General features: G+C 55.3%; 1 protein-coding gene across 1 annotated transcript in view; it reads left to right on the top strand.

Annotated features, from left to right (window-relative positions):
- Positions 1 to 6,257: 6,257 nt before the first annotated feature.
- LOC113922428 (TRIO and F-actin binding protein) overlaps positions 6,258 to 23,226 on the top strand; it is a 54,876-nt gene continuing 37,907 nt past the window's right edge. The window contains exons 1-6 of the mRNA XM_035721821.1: positions 6,258 to 6,454; positions 7,508 to 7,668; positions 11,817 to 11,956; positions 13,308 to 13,515; positions 14,551 to 14,719; positions 18,830 to 21,521. Coding sequence (XP_035577714.1) covers positions 7,555 to 7,668; positions 11,817 to 11,956; positions 13,308 to 13,515; positions 14,551 to 14,719; positions 18,830 to 21,521 — 3,323 coding nt within the window. The 5' untranslated portion in view covers positions 6,258 to 6,454; positions 7,508 to 7,554. The remainder of the gene's footprint in view (positions 6,455 to 7,507; positions 7,669 to 11,816; positions 11,957 to 13,307; positions 13,516 to 14,550; positions 14,720 to 18,829; positions 21,522 to 23,226) is intronic.

Genomic DNA, 23,226 nt, shown 5'->3' with positions numbered 1-23,226 from the left:
CTGCAGAGGGAGAGGAAGAAGCAGGCCCCCCCGCCGAGCAGGGAGCCTGATGGGGGACTCGATCCCAGGACCCTGGGATCATGACCTGAGCCGAAGGCAGATGCTTAACCATCTGAGCCACCCAGGCGCCCTGTTTTGTGCCATTTTCAACACATGGCTTCCACCTCATGGTCCAAGATGGCTGCTTGAGCTTCAGCCATCATACTTGCCTTTCAGCCGGCAGGAAGGAGGAAAGGTTGAAGAACCTGTCCCTCCCTCCTTTTAAGAACACTTGACACTTGTTCTGTGCCATGGGTTGGGCAGAAGGCAGAGGCAAGAGGAAGGAGGAAGAGGGAGCCCCCTGGCTGTAGGGAAGGCTGGGTCCTGTGGTTCATTCTGGAGAATCATGTGCCCGAGTAAGAACTGAGGATTGTGCGGGTCACCTGGGCGTCTCGGGTCGTGATCCGCAGAGTCCTGGGATTGAGCCCCAGGGAGTCTGCTCCCCCCTCTCCCTCTGCCCTTACCTGCTGCTCGTTCTCATTCTCTCACTGGCTCTCTCAAATAAAAATCGTGGCTACGAGCAGCAGAGTGTCCCACAGAAGGCAGGTGTATAAGGAAAGGGCTGTCAGGAGAGGATCCAACTGTGTGGAACCAAAGCACAGCAGACGCTTGCTTTTCTGTTCCTGGGTGACTGCAGTGAACTTCCCCGATGCTAGCAGAGGGAGCAAGGCCTCTCAGCTCAGTAGAGGAAGGACTGTCCTGGTAGAATGCGTTTTGGGGCGGCTGAGCCCTCCCCAGGGGGACAGGTGGGCAGGCCCGCTGGAGCTGCCCACTGGGGCTGGGAGCTGTGGAGGAGAAGGTTCCATGCCAGGGAAGCCAAGGCTTTCTTCCTCTCCACAGTCCCCTGGACCTCAGAGGCTTGGAGCCCCCAGAGCTGACATCTTCCAGATGTTGGAGGCACCCTTTAGATGTTCCCAGGCTGCTCACACCTTTCTCGCTCTGTCTCTGTGAGCCACCTCCTCAGAGAAGCCTTCCCTGACCCCTCCTCCAGCCTCCTTCCCCCCCAACATGGGCCTAATGACACTTTGTTTCCTTCTTGTAACCACTGAACACATTGTAACCTAGTGACATCTGTCCCCACTACCAGACCATGAGCCTTCTGAGTGAGAAGTTGTGTCAGTAATTGCTGTTTCTGCCCCTGGCACAGGGCCCGTCTCACCATAGGTCCTGAGCCAGTCCTGGCCGAATTACATAGGACCCAATCCCCCTCCCCACAGGTGCTCCCAATGGCCCTTGAAATAATCTGTTACAGAACTTTTTTGGCCCTACTGCCATGTTTGCCTGTCTGCAAATTTCTGAATCTGTTTTTTTTTTTTCCTCCTTCCCGTCACCATATCCATCTCTCCTGGGCCTCCACTGAAACCTTCCCTGTCATCTGATTCCTTTTGGTTATTTGGCAATCATGCTGACTAGAGGGCGAGGGACTTTGCCCCATCTCCGTCGCCCCCTAGTCAGCGTGATTGCCAAATAACAACCAAAAGAAATCAGATGGGAAAGTAATTTATCGAGCACTTCTCATGTGCCAGTCACATTATTAACTCACAGCAGCATGGCAAAGTGGGAATTAGCTCCATTTGACGGGGGAGAAAACCGAGCCCTTACATAATGTTGGAAGTTACCCCTCAGAGGGGGCAGACACTTGGACGTCCCTCTGGAGGTCAGGGTTTTGACATCAAGTGTTAGAGGGCAGACATCCTTAGAGCCCAGAGGGCAGGGAGGGTATCCAAGAAGGATTCCGAGAGGAGGTGATCCTTGATGTCAATCTTGAAAGATGACTTGGGTTGGCCAGGCAGCTGAGGGAGGGGATGGGCGGGTAGAGGGCCCTGGTGAGTAAAGGTGGGGAGCAGCCAGAGGGAAAGCAGCTGCAGAAGCCCTTGGGCCCCAGACCCTGAAGGGCCTCAGACTTGAGCTGTGGACCTGGGCCCTTATCCTGTGGGCAGTGGGAGCCCCTGAGGTGGGGCTGGGGAGTTGCCAGGGGCAAGTCAGGGTCGGTCATTGTTTTAGAGAGATCTCCCTAGGGGTAGTGTGGAGGCTGCACCAGGAGTCCTGGAGGCTCCAGGACCCTGTTGTAGTTACTCCGGGGGAGGCAGGGAGGCCCTCTCATGCAGGAACCCATTCACTCTCGCCAAGCATTTATTGAGCACCTATGAAGTCCCAGCCACTGGGGATACACTGGTGAACAGGAGAGTGTGGTCCCTGCCCTCCAGTGACTTATATTTCATGAGCCGTAGCTGTAGGGACTGAGTGGAGGAGAGATGATAATAGCATTTATTGAGCACTTACTGTATACCACTCACTACAGTCTCATAGTAACCCCACAGTCTAGGCAATTCCATTAAGCCCACTTTGCAGTTGTGCATTGAGGTGGCCCCCTCAGGAAGCAAGACATTAATACTGCCTGACTGGCTGAACGAGCCGAGTCTTAACCTCCAAGGGGTGCACTCACAAGGTCCATAATGTGAAAGACACCCCAGGAGCTGTGCGAGTCCTGCACAGGATCTCGGCACAGTGAGCCCTTACTTAAGGCTGGGGAAACCAGGGAGGGCTTCCTGGAGGGGGTGCCATTTAAGCTATCACTAAGGGAATGAAAAAATCTGTGATTTACCATTTCAGAGACACCGCATGGGCTAGAAGTTCTGAACATTAGCTTGGTTTGACTCAAGAGTATTTAAAGACAGTTTGACCATGGGCACCTGGGTGGCTCAGTTGGTTGAGCATCTGCCTTCAGCTCAGGTCATGATCTCAGGGTCCTGGGATCGAGCCCTGCGTCAGGCTCCCTGCTCAGTGGAGAGTCTGCTTCTCCCTTTCCCTCTGCCCCGGCCCCTGCTCCTGCTCTCTCAAATAAATAAATAAATAAAATCTTAGGGAAGAAAAAAAAAAAAAGAATTCTGTGGAGAGGAACAATTCTGAGTGTTTACCCAATTTTTTGTGGCAAAAACCAAATCAAAACCAAAACCTAAATAAGTTGACTTTGCCGTATTTCAAGATGTTGCGATTTCATGCAGAAGTTCAGATTTCTGGCTTCTTCAGTAAAAGGAAGCCTGGCTGCACCCAATCACCACTTCCCAGGGTCGCATGGACTGGAGTCAGCCCTGATGACCCTGTGAGAGACTCGGGCCTTCCTGCTTCTGCACCGTGGGGCCACCACCCCCTGCCTCCCTACCTTGCCTGCCCAAGGCATGGGATTGTCCAACAGGCCTGTGGGCAGGGTGGGCTGGGAGGGCAGGAGGAAACTGAGGGCAGAGGGGTGGAGTGGGTCTGGAAGTGTCAGTGGTGGTTCAGCTACCCCAGACCTAAGGAGAGAGTATCCCAGCCACGGGGAAGAGCATGAACAAAGATGGAGGTGAGCAGTCGCAGACCCTGCAGGGAGCAGGAAGGGGGATGGTGTCACCAGGATAAATGGTGACAAGGGTGGCACGTGCTGCCCCGGCTGCCATTGTGCCCTTAACCCTGAGCCATCAGAGCCATCCCACGCAGGACTCTTGAGAGTGTGGTTTTTAGACCAGGCTCCGTCATCAAGTAACTGAGTGGCTCTGGACACCTTGCTTCAGCCTTGAGTTTCACCTCTATACTACGTGGATGGCAACGGCTGCCCTTCGCATTGCAGGGAGGTGTGGGGAGAAACATGAATATGCAGGCAGAGAGGCCAGCTTTGCTCACTCGGGAAAAGGAGGGACTGTCATTACTTAAATGACTGAAGGCCCCTCTTTGGGCCTCAACCGCTCTTAGAGCCATGGTCCCCCCCCTCCCAAGAGGGAGGCCTCTCCCAACAGTCCCCGGAGCTCCCTGGCCCCCTCCTCCTGCCTCCTTCTGGTCCTCTCTCCAGCATGCTGGCTGACGCCCACCTGCCTACCACCTTCTCCTGCCCTCCAGGGGCCCCGCCAGGCGGCTCCAGAGCTAGGGAGAGCGCTCAGGACAACCCCCGTCCTGCCCCCAGGCTCTTTCCCTCCTCCCTCCCTCTCCTCCTGCCTCACTCCTTTCTCCCCTCCGCCAGACTGTTCCTCCCCGGGGCCTGCGGGGCCTGCAGCCTCACTCCCTCCCCTCCAGGGCTTTGCTAGGGTGTCACCATCTCGGCAAGGCCTTCCATGCCCACCTTATTTCTTATTTCAAATGTAATGCTCTCCCCACACCAGCCACTTCCACCCCCCTTCCTGGCTTCATTGTTCTCCTTAACACCTCTCACCAGCCTACATACTCCGTATCTTGCTTATTTATCTTGCTTGGCATCAGGGCGCCTGGGTGGCTCAGTCAGTTGAGCGTCTGACTCTTGATCTCGGGTCAGGCCCTGATCTCAGGGTCGTGGGATCGAGCCCTGAGAAGAGCCCCCCATTGTATTCGGCTCCCTGCTCAGCGGGGAGTCTGCTTGAGATGCTCTCTCTCCCTCAGCCTCTCCTCCTCCCTCTCTCTAATCAATCAATCAATAAATAAATAAATCTTTATCTTGTTTGGGGTCTGTTTGTCTCTGCTAGAATGTAAACACCAAGGAATCAGGAGATTCAATCTTTTTTTAGCTAAGTATCCTCAGCACACCCAACTAAATAGGGGCTCCATAAGTATTTAATGAACTGAATTGTCAGGAACACCACCCTGAGTTAGCTACAGGTTTTACTGATTGGTGGGGGTGAGAGGGTGGGGGGATGGGGCTAAAGGGCCCCAGCCATGTCCTGACCCTCAAACTCAAACCAAATGTCTAACCCACACCAGGCTCAGAGAGGTCAAGTAACTTTCTCAAGATCATGCAGCCAAGAGGTGCTGGAGCCAGATACCGGACCTCTGTCTCACTACTTCCTGTTTTGCTCACAGTAAGTGGGATCAGGCTGAAAGCTCATTATTCTTGTTACTAAACTGGGTCTTCACCCATTCCAGCCTGGGCCAGGATGACCTGTTTACGGGCTATCTCTTCCACTGGTCAGTGGGCTTCTCATCTCAGAAGGAGGCACAATTTATTCATGTTACCATCTCCCCAGTGCCCAGCAGAGATACATGTGAATGTCTGAGTGAATTAGTAAATGAAGATGCTCTGTGGTGCTAGTAGAGTCAGACACACCAGGGTTTTAGTCTTGGCTCCGCCTCCTACTAGCTGTGAGACTCTGGCAAGTTAATTGTCCTTAGTCGCTGTGAAATGAGGATCTTGGTAGTTAACCCTTTGGGTTACTGTATCCTAATGAATGTAAAGATTTTGGAATTGGAGCTGGTACCTAGTGCAGAATAAATGTTAGCTTAAAAAGGGGGCAGATTAAAAAAAGAAAAAAAAAGGAGAGCTGTGCATTTTGTGAGTGAGTTCTGCATCAGTGGAAGCCAGCAAATGGAGGCTGAAAACCCCGGGCGTTTCATTTGATCCCCACAGGTACTACTACTCTATCCATTTTACAGATGAGAAAACTGAGGCACAGAGAATTTAAGTCTCTAGCCCAACATCTGGAGTAAGGCCAGTCCAGGGAAGTGCAGCGAGAATGCACCGGCGGGAAAGAGATCAGAGGGAGCCAGGCCCGTCAGTGCTAGCTCGCTGAAGGGCCTCCTGGAAACCCAGACCCAGATGCAGCTCAGGCTAAACGTGCGGCGGGTCCCGCGCTCAGAGGCATCGGGGCACCGCCCGCCTCCGCCCCGCCCCTTGCCCTCGGGTTGTCCAATCCCACAGCCTTTATGTAAATGAAGCGCCTAGAGCGAGCCTATGCAAGAGCGGCAGGGGAGTGGTCTTCGTTCACCTCCCGGGCAACATTCTGATTTATTGTTAAAATAGAAGCTGTGACCCCGGCATCCCACCCCGGCACTCCCTGTGCGTGGAAACCCGAGCCGAGGTCAGTAGCACTGCGCAGCGGAAAGGGGGGACGGGGGCGGGGAGAGGACGCTACTGGGGTAAGGGAGAGGGGCGAGGCATACGGACAGGGACTGGCCTGACCCGCCGGAGAGGTCCAGGAGTCCATTCTCCGGGTGGGGCATGAGTGTCCGCCGAAGGTTTTTCATTGTTACAGCCACACCTAATGTGCATTTTACGGGATTCTGCCAATTGGTTGGGAATTAAGAAAGAGGAGGAAGCGGGAGCAGTGAGGGGCACGTGGAATAGAGCCCCCAGCCGCCCCCAGGGAAATGAGCCGCCTTGTCTTGTCTCAGGCGATGCTCCTTTATGTGGTCAGACCAGGAAAGAACCGCCCAAGCTGGGCGGGACCAGTGCGCGCCCCCTCCACTGGGGCAGGGGACGCCGCGGGGAGATGACAGCCCAGGGAGGCTGAGGGGCCAGTGGGTACCCTCCTCACACAACACGCCGGCTCCTGCCACCTCCCCAGGTCTGATGGTGGAGAAGCCAGGAACCTTCGCCCTGGCTGCCCCAGGGGAGGATGTGAAATTCCCCAGGTCTCAGCTGAGATTGGGCTACAAAGGCCTTATGTCCTGGTATGCTTTGGAGGAAACTCACCAGGTGAGGACCGGTGTATGGGCAGGTGACCTGGGGGCACCGCAAGGTGCATGGGGTTTGGGGATATGGGTTCATCTTCTGCGCCACTCTCCTCCTGGGGCTCTCTGTGAGCGAGGAAGGCATCTTCAAGTCACTCTTTTGTTGGGGTCTGCCCTCTCTCCCCCGTCCCAGGACATGGCGCCAGAGCCCTCAGTGGCCTCACCCAGATGGGAGGGCCCTGTGCTCAAGTCAGAGCGCCGGGGCTTCTTTTTGGCTAAACTGTACTGCATCCTTGCTGTGTGACATTGTCCTCAACTCTGAAAATACCTGCTGGCTTTTGCTTCACTCCCAGCGTTGCCCAAGGAACCTGTGTGAATTGGCAGTGTGATCCAGTGCCCCTCACTTCCACCTCCAAGAGGGTGGGGAGGGACACAGACCTGGGCTGGAATTCAGTTCAGCCCCTGGGACTTAGAGCAAGGTGTGGACCCTACGTGAGCCTTAGTTGCCTTGTCTGAAATTGACATTGCTTTATCTACAATGTGGGGTAACTGTGAGGCCAGGGTACTCAAACTTTGGGGTGCATTGCCTCACCCGGGAAATTTGTTGAAAATGAGCAACCCCAGGCCTCACCTCCAAGAAATTCTCACTGGGTGGATATGGGGAGGGAACTGGGAATATGTTTTTGTTTTTGTTTTTTAAAGTAATCTCTTGGCCCAACGTGGGGCTCAGACTCACAACCCCAAGATCAAGAGTCGCATGCTCCACCGACTGAGCCTGCCAGGTGCTCTAGGAACAAGCGTTTTATGAGAGGCTCAGCTGAGTCTAATGCAGCGTCCTTGGAACACACTTTGAGCAACACTGCAGTGATGACTAGAAATCACATGTCAAATGCTTGGCAGAGTGCCTGGTGCTTAGTAGGTGCTTAAAGAGTGTTTACCGAGTGAATAAATGAACAGCTAAATGAATGGATGGACAACCTATTTCCTTAGTCCTTATCTGTCTGGGGGTAGCTAAGGCTGGGTTCTGGTGGGCTGCCAGCCAGTTACCTGGTCCTTGCCTCCCCCCCATTCTTCCCAGGCCCCACCATAGGATCGCAGGAGCTACTTTGGCCTGACTCAACCAATATGGAGGAGGTGGCTGGGAATGCCCCGTGCGAATACTTTGAGGCCAACGTGCTTGCCCAGAGCAGCTGTCAAAATTGCTTCTACCCTGAGGAGGCCCACAGTCCAAGGCACCAGGTTGGCCAGCTTCCCTGAGTGGTTGTGGTGGTTTGGGATGGGGGGTTCAGGATGGGCTGCGCCTGGTGGGCCACTAACTTGTGGCCAAACCCAGACACTGGCCTTCCTCCTGGGCAGAACAGAGGTTCTGCCATCTGTACAATGAGCTGGTGGGACCACGTTATGTTTCCCAAATGCAAGTCATTCTCCTGCTTTTATGATTTTTTTGCCATGGCCTCATGTTATTTAGTACTTATTTTGTTATGCTTTAAATAAACACCCTTTTTAAAATTTATACTAAAACAAAACTTTATAGCATCACCACAAATGGGAAACTAGGATCATATCCTTTATATAGAAGGTTAAAAGGGAAGAAAGAAAAGGAAGAAAATCATGGGGCGCCTGGGTGGCTCAGTCATTAAGCGTCTGCCTTCGGCTCAGGTCATGATCTCAGGGTCCTAGGATCGAGCCCCGCATCGGGCTCCCTGCTCAGCGGGAAGCCTGCTTCTCCCTCTCCCACTCCCCCTGCTTGTGTTCCCTCTCTCGCTGTGTCTCTCTCTGTCAAATAAATAAAATCTTTAAAAAAAAAAAAAAAGAAAAGGAAGAAAATCAGAAATGTCATTAAATTCTCACTAGAGAGTGTTGTCAGCTGAAGGCTCTGAGCCTGAGTCTTGCTGTCTCTCTTTTTTTTTTTTTTTTTTTTTTTTTTTTAAAAAGACTTTTATTTATTTATTTATTTGACAGAGAGAGTGAGAGACACAGTGAGAGAGGGAACACAAGCAGGAGGAGTAGGAGAGGGAGAAGCAGGCTTCCCACCAGGCAGGGAGCCCGATGCGGGGCTCGATCCCAGGACCCTGGGATCATGACCTGAGCTGAAGGCAGATGCTTAACAACTGAGCCACCCAGGCGCCCCTTGCTGTCTCTCTTTAAAAAGAGAGATTGGCAGGTGTTAGGGAGGCATTAAAGGCATACTAACACCTACTGGAAACTCTCCCTCGAGGTATTGAAGGAGAGAAAGGGGAGGTGTTTTCTCACTTTGCCATCCTTGTGGTCTTATGCCAAGCCCTGCTCTGTGTAAACCCAGAGCTCCTGGTACAGAAGCTACGAGAAGCATGGGACTGTGAATCTCCATGGACCCCTCCAGCCTTGACCCTCCCCCGCCCCATCCCCCATGGCTCTGTCATTCCCAGAGGGTCCTGAGGCTCCTCCTGAGCCTGGCAGCCCGCTCCATGCGGGACGTTAGGCTCCACGAGGTGGCCTTCCTAAGGGAGTTACTGTTCAGTTTCAGAGCCAGGCAAGCCAGGGTCCCAATCCTAGGTTTGCCATTTACCAGCCATGTGACCTGGGGTCTTACCCTCTCTGGCTTCACTCTCCTAATGGGGGAAGTGGGACAACAGGGCCTCTCACTCAGGGCATCTGGCACTGTTTAGTCCAAGGACATGTGGCTAATTCAATACATGTTAGTTTCCTCTCTTCCTCCTTCCCAAGCCAAAAAATAAACCTGGGAGAAAATTTTCTACCTGTCCTAATACCTCCAAGAATAGCTCTCTACCCTCAGCCCCAAGTTCGGGAAACACACCTGAAGACCCTGCGAGTCTGTCTCTGATGCCCATGGCCTTCCGCAGTTGGTGGGGAGATGGCAAGTGTGGAACAGGAGGAGAAACTTGGATTCAGACAGGTCTGAGTTCTAGTGTCAGTCTAGCCACGTCTGGGCTGAGACCTTAGGCCAGCTCATGTGTTCACACTTAAGGAACAGGTGCCTAAAATGTGCCAGGCATTATGCTTCCCAGGAATGTACAGATGTGGCCCCAGGTCCCAGGGCAACCCTCTCTCTGAGGCTTACTCTAGCTCCCCTAGGAGCTTGGGTGCTGGATGCATCCCTGCTCTTTTCTCAGCTGAGCCTCCCACAGGCCAGGGGGGCAGGTGGTTATCTCTGGAAATCAGGTCACAGCCAGGATCTGCAGGGGGAGGACGGGCTACGTGGGAGGGTCCTGCTGTCTGCCAGGCACCACACATCCCTTTTCAGTGTATTTATTCTTTTTTTTTAAGATTTATTTATTAATTTGAAAAAAGATTTATTTATTAATTTGAGAGAGAGAGAGAGAGAGAGAGAGCACGAGCTGGGGGAGGGGCAGAGGGAGAGAGAGAATCCCAAGCAGACTCCCCGCTGAGCAGGGAGCCTGATGCAGGGCTTGTCGTGGGGTTCTTTTGGGGGTTCGATCGCAGGACCCTGAGATCATGACCTGAGCTGAAACCAAAAGTTGGACGCTCAGCGGAGTGCACCACCCAGGTGCCCTTTCAATGTATTTATTCTTAAATGTATTTAACATTCTATTGATTTAACACTAATAAAATTCTACTTAATGTTTTTACATTATTTATTATATACTGTTCTAAGCAAGTTACAAATATTGACCCATTTAATTGTCCTAACATCCCTAGGAGGTGCATGTTCTTATCATCCCAGTTTTGTAGATGAGAAAACCAGGCTCAGAGAGGGAAACCACTGGGCTGAGGTCACCCAGTTAGGAAGTGGAGGTGCCAGGATTGGGCCTGATGTCTGTCTGAGGCCAGAGCCCGTGCTGACCCACCAGACGGGAAATCAGAGCCAGGGACTGGCTTCGGGGCCTGCTCAGGCGGGCAGTGGGCAGTGATGGGGTCTTGGGGTGAAAGCAGGGAGGAGGTGCCATGACAGGCTGGGGGTCCTGCTCAGGCCCAGCTGGGCTGGACCCCTTGGTGGTACCCAACCCACTGCTCCCTCCTCATTCCTGTGTGGCAAGGTTCCCAGGGCGGCCAAGGCGCCAGGCTGGGCTGTGGATCTGACACCTCCCGCTGTCGAGTTCTGATCAGAATCTGGCTCCAGGGCAGGGGCCGAAACTGAACCCACATGGGCCTCCTCTGGCTTGGATGGCCCTGCGCACACCCTGGCCCCGCTCCTTGGCACTGCCCAGGGCCCGCTCTCCCTGGCTTTCTTGCACGCCGGTGCCCACCCTGCAGTGTGGCCAGGATGTGGCCTCAGCCCTGGGCGCTGAGCTCCGGGGTCCCCGGGGAGCCCGCGCCCAGCCTCCCCCCTCCCTGCCGGGCTCTCAGGTGAACGGCGGCGGGGATCAGGTTCCTGCGGTTTCATGTCCCGCATTGTTCTTGGCTGGGTCCCGGCTTATGAAAGAGTAATGAGGGGCCCCTGCTCGCAGCCGGCCCCTCTAAGGTTTCCGCCGCCTCGGCCGCGGCCGCCTCGGCCCAGAGTCGCGGCCTGGGAGGGCGGCAGCGTGGGGGCCTGAGCCGGAGCCCCCCGGGGACGAGGGTGCTGACAGCCCACAGCCGCCACCGCCAGAGCCCGCCGGCCAGGTAACCTGAGAGGAGGCGGGGTGCAGGGTGCCTCGGCCGCCGGCTCCCACCACCAGGGAGGGCCCGCCGCCCCGGCGAGGAGGGGAGGAATGGGGGGGCCTTCCCAGAGGTGAGTCACCGCCGTTCCCCCCGGGTGAGCCCGGCTCCAGCCTTCGCAGGTGTGGCCTGGCCAAGCGGGCGGGGGAGAGAAGGCTGCCGGCTCAGGGCCCCACCCCCACCCCGGGGCCTGGACCCTCCTGCCCCTGAGCCCCCTGCAACCCCCCTGCAGCAGGGCAAATCTCCCCTTGCTCCTTCCACCCAGGGCTCGCTTTCTGTCCCCTCAGACTTCCTCTTTCTCCCGAAGACCCATTTCCTTCACTCTCCAGGTGGGCTTGGTCCCTCCTCCTCACCTTCCGCTCTCGACCTTGTTCTCCAGCTACAGATGACCCGTTTGGGCCCTTTTGTTTCCTTCACAGCCTTCCAGCACACACATGCACATGCGCCGACACACATGTAGAGCTAAACTCACATGCACTGATGCAAACATATGCATTAGTGTCCCCCTCCCCGGCGCGCCGGGGCACACTTGCACACACAGGCCTTTATACACACACATACCTGTACATACACGTGTGCTTGCACGCACCCTGAACCTCCGCCAGCCCCCGGCTTGGGTCCCCAGAGACGCTGCCCGCCTGATGGACAGCTCTCCTTGAGAAGCCTGAGATCCCAGGAGGAGATGCCTGGACACTCAGCTACACTGCCTGGTGGGGGGAGGGGCTGCGCAGGGGGAGGGAACCCCCACGTGGGCCAGGAGCTGCTTCCTCTTTCCAACTCTGCCCCAGGAGCCGGGGAGCCCTCCAAGTGCTGGGGTGCCTTACTGCGACCTGCCACGCCGCCTGCCTGCCTCTGAGGACCCTCCCCATTCCTCGGCCTCCGGCTGCCAGTCCGTGGTGGGCCCGGGCCTTGGGCCAGGGCCTGAGAGGTGGGTAGAGCCCCAGGGCTTGGGGAGGGGCTCCCTAGGGGAGGATGCCCTCACCCACCCCACCCTACACCCCTTCACGATGGCAGGATCTGTCTGTGCTGGCTGTGGGCATGGGTCACATGGGCAGGTCACACGGCCTGGGCATAGGCCAGCAGTGGGCATGTTCCTTGGGCCCTAGCTCAGTTTGCTCCAGGGTGAGGAGCAGCCATGCACCCACCCTGCAGGGGGCATGGCCCCCAGCCTGCTCACATTTCCTGGTTCCCTTGGCACAGCTTTAAAAGATTAAACAGGTAGGTACCTGTGACCACCCACCTACCTGACCATGTGCTGCTCCAGGCTCTGGGATTCCCTCCACCCCCAGGCCTGAGCTGAACTGAAGTCCCTCTTTGAGGCCATGGTGCCTTGGGAGGGCATGGCCGAGGGCCCAGAAACCTGGGTTCCAGCCTCTGTTCCATCCCCGATGGGCTAAGGAAACAAGTCATTCCCTCCTTTATGCCTCAGTTTCCCTGTTTAAAAAATAAGAGGAATTGAATCAAATCAGCTTTGCTTTGGGAACATGTATGCCTCACAGATAGGTAGTACTTAAAAAAACCAAAACCAGCCCTGCCATCAAGTATGTTTCAGAAAGTCCAGGGTAAACAGATTTGAATATCTGTCTTGCAAGACTTGTCAGAAAATTCAGTTTGCTAGCAGGCCTTCTGCTTTTGGGTAGGGTGGTAGAAGTATGTGGTATGTCCCAAACTCATGTGACCACAGACCTTTTTCAGGGCCCATCATCCCTTTCCATCTTGTAGGTCCATCTGTGGGTCACTCTTTGGGGACACTGCCATCTATAAGCCTACTTGGGCCTCTGGCTATCTGGACTGGCTTGTCTAAAGCAGGGCTTTCTCTGCTACTTCCTCCCTCGGCATCCAGACTGGTGACCCTGTCACTATCCCTGGAGCCCTGCTACCTCTTGAGGCCCCCCCCTTCAGCCCAGTACACCTGTCATGTCAGTTTTACTGAGCTTGAGGGTCCCACTCCTGCTCCAGTGACAGGATTGGTGCTGGGGTCACAGGCATGGTTCACGATGCAGCTGTCCCCCTTCCTGGCTCTGTGACCTTCGCCAGTCCCTTGAGCTCTCTGAGCCTCAGTGTCTTCATCTGTAAAATGGGAATCATGACACACATTTCAAAGGGAGACTGTTGTAGCTGAATGAGGCAGTCCATGTGAAGAGCCCAGCACAGGGAGGCCTGGGTGTTCACTCCCTCCTTTGCTCTAGTGTGAGGTGTGTGTGTACCTGGGTGGGGTACTACTCCCTAGTTCCCATGACTTTTGGGGGAAGAAGTCATAGGTCTGTTTCTTCTCCCAGGGGCCAGTCAGCAGGGTCCTCCGCAGAGGCCCCCGCAGAGGCCCCCACAGCCGCCCCTGGACACAGGAGCCAGGAGCCGGAGACAGTGCCCTATCTGGGGGTTCTGGCCTCCTCCCTCGGAGGCAGCTTCGACGAAGGCCCTGAGTCTGGCACCAGCTCCAGCCCTGACTGCGACACCCCTGATGATACCAGCGACTCGTCCTCCGTGGTGAGCTGGGGAGGGAAGGCCGGGGCAAGATCGCCCCTCTGTGCCAGCCCTGGGGTAGCCCCCAAACCTCCAGACAAGGGTTGAGCCTCTTACACCAGGGAACTGGGCCAGGGCCCTCTGGAGACTTAGCCAGCACCTTGGGCCGCCCGGACCAACCGCCTGGGAGGGGCAGGTGTCTCTTCCGTGAAAAGACGGAAGGAGTTTCAATTGACAGGAAGTTCCAGGTGAATCACCAATGGGGTCAGGCTGCCAAATACTCTCAGGTCACAGAGGACCGGGATGCTGGGCATGCTCTCCGGAGCAAGGATGGGACTGGTTCTGGGCCCTGTCCTGGTCACACACCTCTGAGCTCCATGACCAGCCCTGGCATAGATCTCTGAAGGACAGAGGAGAGGGAGCAGGCTGGGGAGCCCAGGCAAGGGCTGGGGGCCATTTGGCTGGGAGAAGAGAAGACGCGGGTACTTCCTGGGGTATTCACCCCTCAAAGGGCTGTCACAGGGCAGGAGAGGCAGGTTATCTGTGAGACCTCTGAGGGAAAGTGATGGGACGGCAGGTGTGGGCTCAAGAAGGCTCACCACCCCCTCTGAGGGAGAGACTTTTATGGCCCCATTCTAGGGCAAGAAAACTGAGGCTCGGAGAAGGGAAACAACTTACTTGAGGCCATGTATCTGGGAAGTGGAGGGGCAAGGCTTTGAACCCACTTCTCTCTGGACCCTGGGGGTGTCTCTGCCGACTGGGGGCTGCCATGCCAGGGCCTTTCGACCACAGGGAGTCCAAGTGCGCTGGGTTCAAGTCCCCTCCCACCTAAACCATTTCCCAGCTGCGTGACTTAGGGCAAGTTTTTAGCTCTGACGTACATGCCTGCCTCAAGGGTTGGTTGAAGATTAGCTAAGTTAACGTCTGCAAAGGGCCCGGTGCAGTGCTGAGTATACAGCAGGTGCTATTCAATGTCAGGGCCTTTCCCTTTGTCTACCTATCTCATGCTGGGAGCACGGGCCCTAGAGGCTCCATGCTTTCTCCTCCCTTCCCTGACAGGACTGGGACACTGTTGAAAGGCCGGAGGAGGCCTGCAGTGGGGACGAGCTCACCGTGATGATCCCGAGGAAGCCCCAGGAAGGGCCAAGAGCTGACAGTGCCCGAAGGGCTCCATCTCTCCTCACCCGGTCCCCTGTGGGAGGGGATACCGCAGGCCAGAGAAAGGAAGGTGAGTCCTGCTAGGCCAGCTTGGTCGCTGTGACCACATGATGGCCCGGGGCCTGGCCAGATCTCACTAGCCATCTGGGTCCCCCAGCACATCTTACTTTGGTGGCCTGAGTGATAACAGTACAGTTCCCATATAATTATGGAGCGGCCACGGTGTGCCATGCGACCTACTTTAAATACATCATCTCACAGCTGGTTGGTTAGGATTAGGTTGCAATTGACAGAAACCGACTGAATGTAAATGAAATGACTCACATAAGTAAAAAGTTTAGGTGGCTGTGACTTCAGGTATGGCTGGATCCAGATGTTCAAACAGTATCAGAAATCTGGTTTCTACTGTGTTTTCTTCTGCACTGGCTTTGTTCTCAGCCTGACCGTCCCTCAGTCGTGGCATGATGAGCAGCAGCAGGCCCAGGCTCTATCCCACCTGCATATCAGCTCCCAAGAAAGAGGGTACAATCTTGTCCTTAGGGTTTCCCCTGGGACCCAACGTGGGTCACGTGCCCAACCTGGTGATCAGGGATGGGGTCAGGCGCCTGTGCCCACCTCATGGCATGAGAGTGGGGGAGGAGATTGCTCACAGGAAATCAGGGGCATCGTTTGAAGAGAAAGGGAAAAGGCCGCTGGGCAGGCCACGCCCCCAGATGCCCACGACCCTGGTTAGCACCTCACTGGCATGTGAGCCGGGTGGGGGTGATGGGAGCATGTGGAGCACGGGAGTCGGGGGGAGAGAGGAGGCTGATGTAGGGGCCCGCTCACACCCTGACCCTCCCTCCAAGCCTGTTTTTCCTGCAGTCTGTTCCATGTCACCACCATTCTGACGGCTCAGGCCCCCAATCTTGTGTTTTCCCGATTTCTCTGTTTCTTCACCTTTGTATTCAGTCAGCAGTTGTGGTTAGGGCCACCTGCAAAACACACCTCAAATCTGTCCCCTTCTTGCCATCTGTACAAGTACTCCCTGGCCAAACCACTGCTGCCCCCCCGCTGGGATTGTCGCCAGAGTCCCCTTCAAGCCTCCGGATTCTGTCCGGCCCTCTCAGTCCGTTCCCCACAGCAGCTGGAGCCGCCTTTCAAAACACAAGGGGCACCCGGGTGGCTCAGTCGGTTATGCATTTGACTTTTTTTTTTTTAAAGATTTTTTTTTTTATATATTTATTTGAGAGAGAGAATGAGAGATAGAGAGCACGAGAGGGAAGAGGGTCAGAGGGAGAAGCAGACTCCCTGCTGAGCAGGGAGCCCGATGTGGGACTCGATCCCGGGACTCCGGGATCATGACCTGAGCCGAAGGCAGTCGCTTAAACCAACTGAGCCACCCAGGCACCCTGCATTTGACTTTTTGATTTCAGCGCAGGTCATGGTCTCAGGGTCGTGAGATCGAGCCCTGCATTGGGCTCCACGCTGAGCGTGGAGCCTGTTTGAGATTCTCTCTCCCTCTGCCCCTTCCCCTGCTCGCAGGCACATGTGCTCCCCCCCCCAAAAAAAACAAACAAAAACATGAATCAGATCTTATCACCGCCCCATCCCCACTGCCTTGCCCTCTCAGGCCCTGGGGAGAGGGTGCATGGGAAGAAGTAATATCACAGAAGACGCAGGGAGCCAAATGCCTCCCCGGAGTGAGAGTGGCCTAATAGGCAGGTGGGATTTTGTACTAAATACCTGCTTTCTTGCTTCTCACACAGGGCAGTGGAGTGGGGGGAACCCTCACTCTGTGCCCTTCTTGATCGAAGGCAGTCACTACTGTCCACTTGGTGGCAGGCTCCCACACTGCAGACAGGGAGCCAAGGCCCCGGAGGAGTTAACCAACTCCAGGATGAGACATTAGGAACCCCTTGACATCCCGCTCTGGGCTCCTCCTAGTTTGCAAAGCACACTCCAAGGGGCAGGCTGCACAGAGCCCCGCCGGCCGAGGGACAGGACACGGTGCCCTAGGACTTATGTAGAGCCTGCCCTGTGTGCGCGTTTAGGGGGCTGTGGGAGAGAGGTCAGATCCTGGGGGGGCCAGGCCGAAAGGGATGCTCGAGGTGGGCGGGCAAGGAAGAAGCCTGGGCTGGGGGCACTGACCCTACTGTGAGGCACCGGGAGTGGTGGCGAACGCCATCTCAGCCAGCACCCGTGCTCAAAGGGTGAGGCAGAGCTCAGAGCTGGAGGCGGGCAGCACAGTATGATTGAGCCCTTCCTGTGTGCTCAGCACTTTCCTTAGCCGGGGAGACACAGTGGAAAACTAGAAGGTGGGGCCCCTTCCCAAATGGAGCAGGGAGTCTGGTGGGGGTGGCCAGAGCCTCGCCAGCCATGTGAAGTCCCTGGATTTTCTTCCAAATGCAGTTGGGAGCCCCTGATGTTTTTGCCATCTTTTATTTTGAAATAATTTTAGATTTATAGCAGAGTTGCAAAGAGTCCAGAGAGTTTCCATTACAACCCTTTGCCTGGTTCGCCTAATGTTGACATTTTACAAAACCAAAGTACGGCTATCAAAATTAAGAAATTAACATTGGTATAGCACCACTGTCTAAACTATAGACTTTATTTGGGTTCATCCGTTTTCCCCACTAATGTCCCTCTGTGGTCCTGCGCTCCCATCCAGGACCCACACTGCATGGAGACACCATGTCTCCTAGTCTCCTCCAGTCTGATAGCTTTCTGGTCCCTCCTTGTAAGCAGGGGTGATCTAGCCAGGTTTGCTTTTGGAAAGGATCTCCCTGAATGGATGATGACCTGGGGCCCCCAGTGCAGATGCTGGGGGCTATTGCAACCATCCAGGCGAGGGATGTGGGTGGCTGAGGGGGAGGTGGGAGGAGGCGGATAAGAGAAGCCGGCCCATTTGGAACGCCATGGGGCGTCAGGCATTGGGCAACAACAATGAAAAATTAAGTGCTGCTATGTGCTTGGTTCTGGTCCCTTGCTAGGTGCTGGAAATTCAGACTTTGGGGCCAGCAGGTCAGAAAGTTTGGAGGAGACAGAGCTTTCCAAGCAGGAGGGGAGGGCATCTTAAGCATGGCCTTTCTTTTCTTTTTTAAGATTTTATTTATTTATTTGAGAGAGAGTGAGCATGCGAGAGAGCTAGCACAAGCTGGTGGGGGGGTGGTAGAGGCAGACTCCCCACTGAGCAGGGAGCTGGATGTGGGGCTCGATCCCAGGACCCTGAGATCATGACCTGAGCCAAAGGCAGACGCTTAACTGACTGAGCCACCCAGGAGCCCCTTAAGCATGGCCTTTAATGAAAGCAGTGGTGGCTCGTTCCAGAAGCCACCATACCCTTCATTCCTCTCCTGAAGCTCCGGCCCAGGGACACACACACAGCTGGGGGCCACCACATGCTGGGTGACCAAGGGCTGAGGGGGCTGGAGGGTGACACTGAGGTCATGGTGGTCCCTCCCTGGGAATGGGTGTTGTGAAGTGGTCCCTGTTTAGGGCAGTTACATTAATCTCTCGGACCAGGGCTGCTCAGACTGTAATGTGCATACAAATCACCTGGGAATCTTATTAAAATGTAGATTCCTCGCAGTGCACCCAGGGCGGGGGCCCTGAGAGTCTGCATTTCTAGCAAACTCCCAGGTGAGGTCCATGCTGCAGGTTCACAAAAGTCCATACTGGGCTCAGGGCAGCCCTGAGAGCATCCAGGACAGGAGCCTCTCTGGGTATAAGGAATGGGAGCTTTCTAGAGCTATCACACGTGAAAGAGCCTCCTTAGAAGAGATGGGGGAAGTTCTCAGAACTCACTCGCAGGAGGTAGAACAGGGAAAGGGAAGTTGCTAGGTAGCTGCCCCCAGACCCACCTCTCCCTCTCTTGGGTCCCGTGGGCTATTGTCAAAAGAGCTCTCTACAAATTTGTGCAGGGATCCCCAGTCGACATGTCCTTTCAGCTCTGGAGCCTACCTCCCAGTGACTGAGTCAGCTGGGGTTTCAGTGTCAAGTTCCCAGCCTCAGCTTGAGAGAGACCTTTAAGCCTCGTCCGATCTAACTCACTCCGAGGGGTGGACTCACTTGGTCTGGACAGTGGGTCCTCTAAGAAGGGGCTGTGGGCTCTGCCTTAATCATCTGTCCCAGGGGACAAAGAGAGGTTGTGTGTGAGACTCCTCCCCTTATCTTGAACCTGCCTCTCCCCTCTCTCCAGACACCTGCAGTGGGAGCCGAAGCGCTGGACAGCACTGGGCGAAGCTCCGGGGAGAGAGTGGGTACTTCTTGGAGCGGCACCGGTCGGCACTAACCCCGGCTTCCTGTGAGACACCGCAGGGCGGACCTCGCAGTGCCACCCCCCAGGCTTCCTCTCTTCATTGTTCTGCCCAGAGGGATGTTGCTCACACTGCTTCCACACAGTTCGATACCCCCCAAGCCTCCTCTCCCACACAAATTGCCCAGCGGGACAAACCCAAAACCTCATCCACCCAACAGGACATGCCCAGGACCTCTCTCACACAGCACAACACCCTCAGAGCATCCTCTCCCTCAAGAATCGCCCAACGGGATAACCCCAGAACCTCCTTCGTCCAACGAAACAGTCCTCGAGTTTCCTCTCCCACCAGAGCCACCCGACAAGACAACTCTAGAACCTCTTCTATTCAACAGGACAACCCTCAGACTTCTTTTCCCACATGTATTCCCCAGAGGGACAACCCCAGAGCCTCCTCTCCCAATAGAACCATCCAACGGAGCAACCCTAGAACATCCTGTGCCCAACTGGACAATCCCAGAGCCCCCTCTCCCAACAGAGCCACCCAGCGGGACAACTCCAGAACCTCCTGTGCCCAACGGGACAATCCTAGAGTCCTCTCTCCCAACAGAAACACCCAACGGGACAACTCCAGAACATCCTGTGCCCAACGGGACAATCTCAGAGCCCCCTCTCCCAACAGAACCACCCAACGGGACAACTCCAGAACATCCTGTGCCCAACGGGACAATCCCAGGGTCCCCTCTCCCAACAGAACCACCCAGCGGGACAGCTCCAGAACATCCTGTGCCCAACGGGACAATCCCAGGGCCCCCTCTCCCAACAGAACCACCCAGCGGGACAGCTCCAGAACATCCTGTGCCCAACGGGACAATCCCAGGGCCCCCTCTCCCAACAGAACCACCCAGCGGGACAACTCCAGAACATCCTGTGCCCAACGGGACAGTCCCAGAGCCCCCTCTCCCAACAGAACCATCCAGCGGGACAATCCCAGAGCCCCCTCTCCTAACAGAACCATCCAACGGGACAATCCCAGAGCCCCCTCTCCCAACAGAACCATCCAGCGGGACAATCTCAGAGCCCCATCTCCCAACAGAGCCACCCAGCGGGACAACTCCAGAACATCCTGTGCCCAGCGGGACAATCCCAGAGCCCCCTCTCCCAACAGAACCACCCAGCGGGACAACCCCAGAGCTTCTTGTATTCAACAGAACATCCCCAGAACCTCTTCTACCCAACGGGACAACCCTAAAACCTGTTACATGCAATGGAATAACCTTAGAACCTCTTATACTCAACGAGACAATCCACAGTCTTCCTCTCGGCGGGACAACCCTAGAACTCCCTCCCCTCGATGCTGCACACAACGGGACCATCCCAGGAATTCTCCCCATCGTACTAACAAAGATATTCCCTGGGCCTCCTTTCCTCTCCGCCCGACCCAGACTGAAGGCCCCCGAACCTCTTCCCCATCTCGCTCCAAGCAAAGTGAAGTTCCCTGGGCCTCCATTGCCCTTCGGCCAACCCAAGGGGACAGGCCTCCTCAGACCTCATCTCCTACTAGGCCAACTCAGCGCGACCCACCTCTCTCCTCCGGATCTCCTCGACACAACTCACCATCTCCAGCCGCTTCCTCCTCCCGTAACCCGGGCCCTCACAGTGCCTCTCGGACTTCTTCACCTCTGTACCCTGCTACCCGCGGGGCACCCCAGACCTCTTCTGAGCCCTCCCAGCCTCCATGTTCTGTGTGTATTGGGCATCGGGATGCCCCTCGAGCTTCTTCACCTCCTCGCTATTTGCAACATGACCCCTTCCCCTTCTTCCCAGACCCCCACGCACCTGAGAGTGAATCGCCCCACCATAATCCCCCCTATATACCTCCACCCGTGTGCATTGGACACCGGGATGCCCCCCGGGCTTCTTCACCCCCCCGCCACACCCAGTTTGACCCCTTCCCCTTCCTCCCAGACACATCAGATGCTGAGACTCAGTCCCCCCAGCATGACCCTCCTCAGTTCCCCCCACCTGTGTGTATTGGGTACCGTGATGCACCCAGGGCCTCCTCCCCGCCGCGCCAGCCCCCAGAGCCCTCCCTGTTATTCCAGGATCTTCCCAGGGCTAGCACTGAGAGCCTTGTCCCCTCCACACTCTCTCTGCACGAGCAGCCCCACATGCCCACCCCCGTGTGTATTGGGCACCGGGATGCACCCTCCTTCTCGTCCCCACCACGCCAGGCCCCTGAGCCCTCCCTCTTCTTTCAGGATCTCCCAGGGACTAGTATGGAGAGCCTGGCCCCCTCCACTGACTCTCGGCATGGCTCCCCAATGCTGCCCCCCCAAGTGTGCATCGGGCACCGGGATGCACCTAGAGCCTCCTCCCCACCCCGCCACCCCCCCAGTGACCTAGCACTCCTGGAACCCTCACCTCCGCCAGGCAGCTCGGGGGGCTCCCGGGGCTCAGCAGCCCCTGGGGAGACCAGGCACAACTTGGAGAGGGAAGAGTACACCGTGCTGGCTGACCTGCCCCCACCCAGGAGGCTGGCGCAGAGGGAGCCAGGGCCCCAGTGCAGCAACGGGGGCCGCACCCGCAGCCCTGGCCGAGCAGAGGTGGAGCGCCTCTTCGGGCAAGAGCGCAGGTGAGCTCAGGGCGGGGCCAGCTAGGTGGGCTGGGGAGGAGTCTCGGCGGCAGGACAGGTGGAAGTTTCACAGGCTTAGGTTGGCAGATGGAAAGGGTGCAGACCCCCATCCTGCCACTGACTGGCTGTGTGACCTTGGGCGAGTCACTTCATCTCTGTTTCCACATTTTAGGAGGTTTTTTTGGAAACCAAGTGATACTGTGTATAGCCTAGTGGTTAAGAGCAAAGACCAGGGTCAGGCGGGCTGGGTTCAAATCCCGGGTCAAACCCACTCCCCAGACTATGTGACCTGGTAAAGTGATTTAACCTACCTGAGCCTCAGTTTCCTCATCTGTAAAATGGGGAGAATGTTAGTACCTTAAATAAGGTTAAACTCACAAACCCTTTCTTTGATCCAGAATCACAGGTTTATTTATTTATTTTTTCCTTCTTACATGAAGGAAAAGAAAGTACCTATGATTCTTTTCTGCTTTTAAAAAAATTTTTTTTAATTCTTTTCTTTCTTTTTTTTTTCTCTTCTACTTTAACCAAGAAAACTCATGGGTCCCCTTCAATTTCAGAAAACAGAGATGTCAGTTTATTTTTTTTTAAAGATTTTATTTATTTATTTGAGAGAGAGAATGAGAGAGAGAGCACATGAGAGGGGGGAGGGTCAGAGAGAGAAGCAGACTCCCTGCTGAGCAGGGAGCCGGATGCAGGACTCGAGTTCCTGGAGTTCCAGGATCATGACCTGAGCCGAAGGCAGTCGCTTAACCAACTGAGCCACCCAGGCGCCCCGAGATGTCAGTTTAAAATGAATGGCCAAAGCCACATATTTTATTAAGAATTTATTTATTTGAGGGTGCCTGGGTGGCTCAGTCGGTTAAGCGACTGCCTTTGGCTCAGGTCATGATCCTGGAGTCCTGGGATCGAGTCCCGCATCGGGCTCCCTGCTAAGCAGGGAGTCTGCTTCTCCCTCTGACCCTCTTCCCTCTCGTGCTCTCTATCTCTCATTCTCTCTCTCTCAAATAAATAAATAAAATCTTAAAAAAAAAAGAAAAGATTTATTTATTTGACACAGTGAGAGAGAGGAACACAAGCAGGGGGAGTGGGAGAGGGAGAAGCAGGCTTCCCGCGAAGCGGGGAGCCCGATGCGGGACTCGATCCCAGGACCCTGGGATCATGACCTGAGCCGAAGGCAGGCGCTTAACGACTGAGCCACCCAGGCGTCCCAAAAGCCACATAGTTTAAATAAGAGAACTCATAGAATTACAAATTTTGTAGAAGTTAAATGTCACTTTCCTGGGACATGGCGACAATGCCAGAAGTCCAGTCTAAGTATCCCGCAAGTCTCTTTGGTCAGCAGGGCCGCACAGGTGGTTTATGACCCAAAGCGTCTGCTTTGGCACAGCTCGGGGAGGGAAAACATTTCCTCCCGATCTGGCTGAGATTTCCTTCTCCCGCAGTTCCAGCCCCAGAGTTTTCAAGGACCGGGGCTGGAATACCATTAGTTAAGGTTAAAAGAACCCAAAAAAGTAGGTCTGGAAGTCTCAAAACTTACAGTGTATAATTCAGTACATTACAGTGTATTTACTGAGATAGAGTTGTATAGCCACCCACAACCTAATTTGAGAAACTTTCCATCACCCCGGGAGCGGGTAGTATTTTGCATTCCAGAATTCTTCTTTGTTTTCCTTGGGGCAGTATTTTCTCTTAGGTTTGAATC

The sequence above is a fragment of the Zalophus californianus genome, chromosome 9 (genome assembly GCF_009762305.2).
Source record: "Zalophus californianus isolate mZalCal1 chromosome 9, mZalCal1.pri.v2, whole genome shotgun sequence".
Taxonomy (NCBI): domain Eukaryota; kingdom Metazoa; phylum Chordata; class Mammalia; order Carnivora; family Otariidae; genus Zalophus; species Zalophus californianus.
This window is presented reverse-complemented; position numbering and strand designations above follow the sequence as displayed.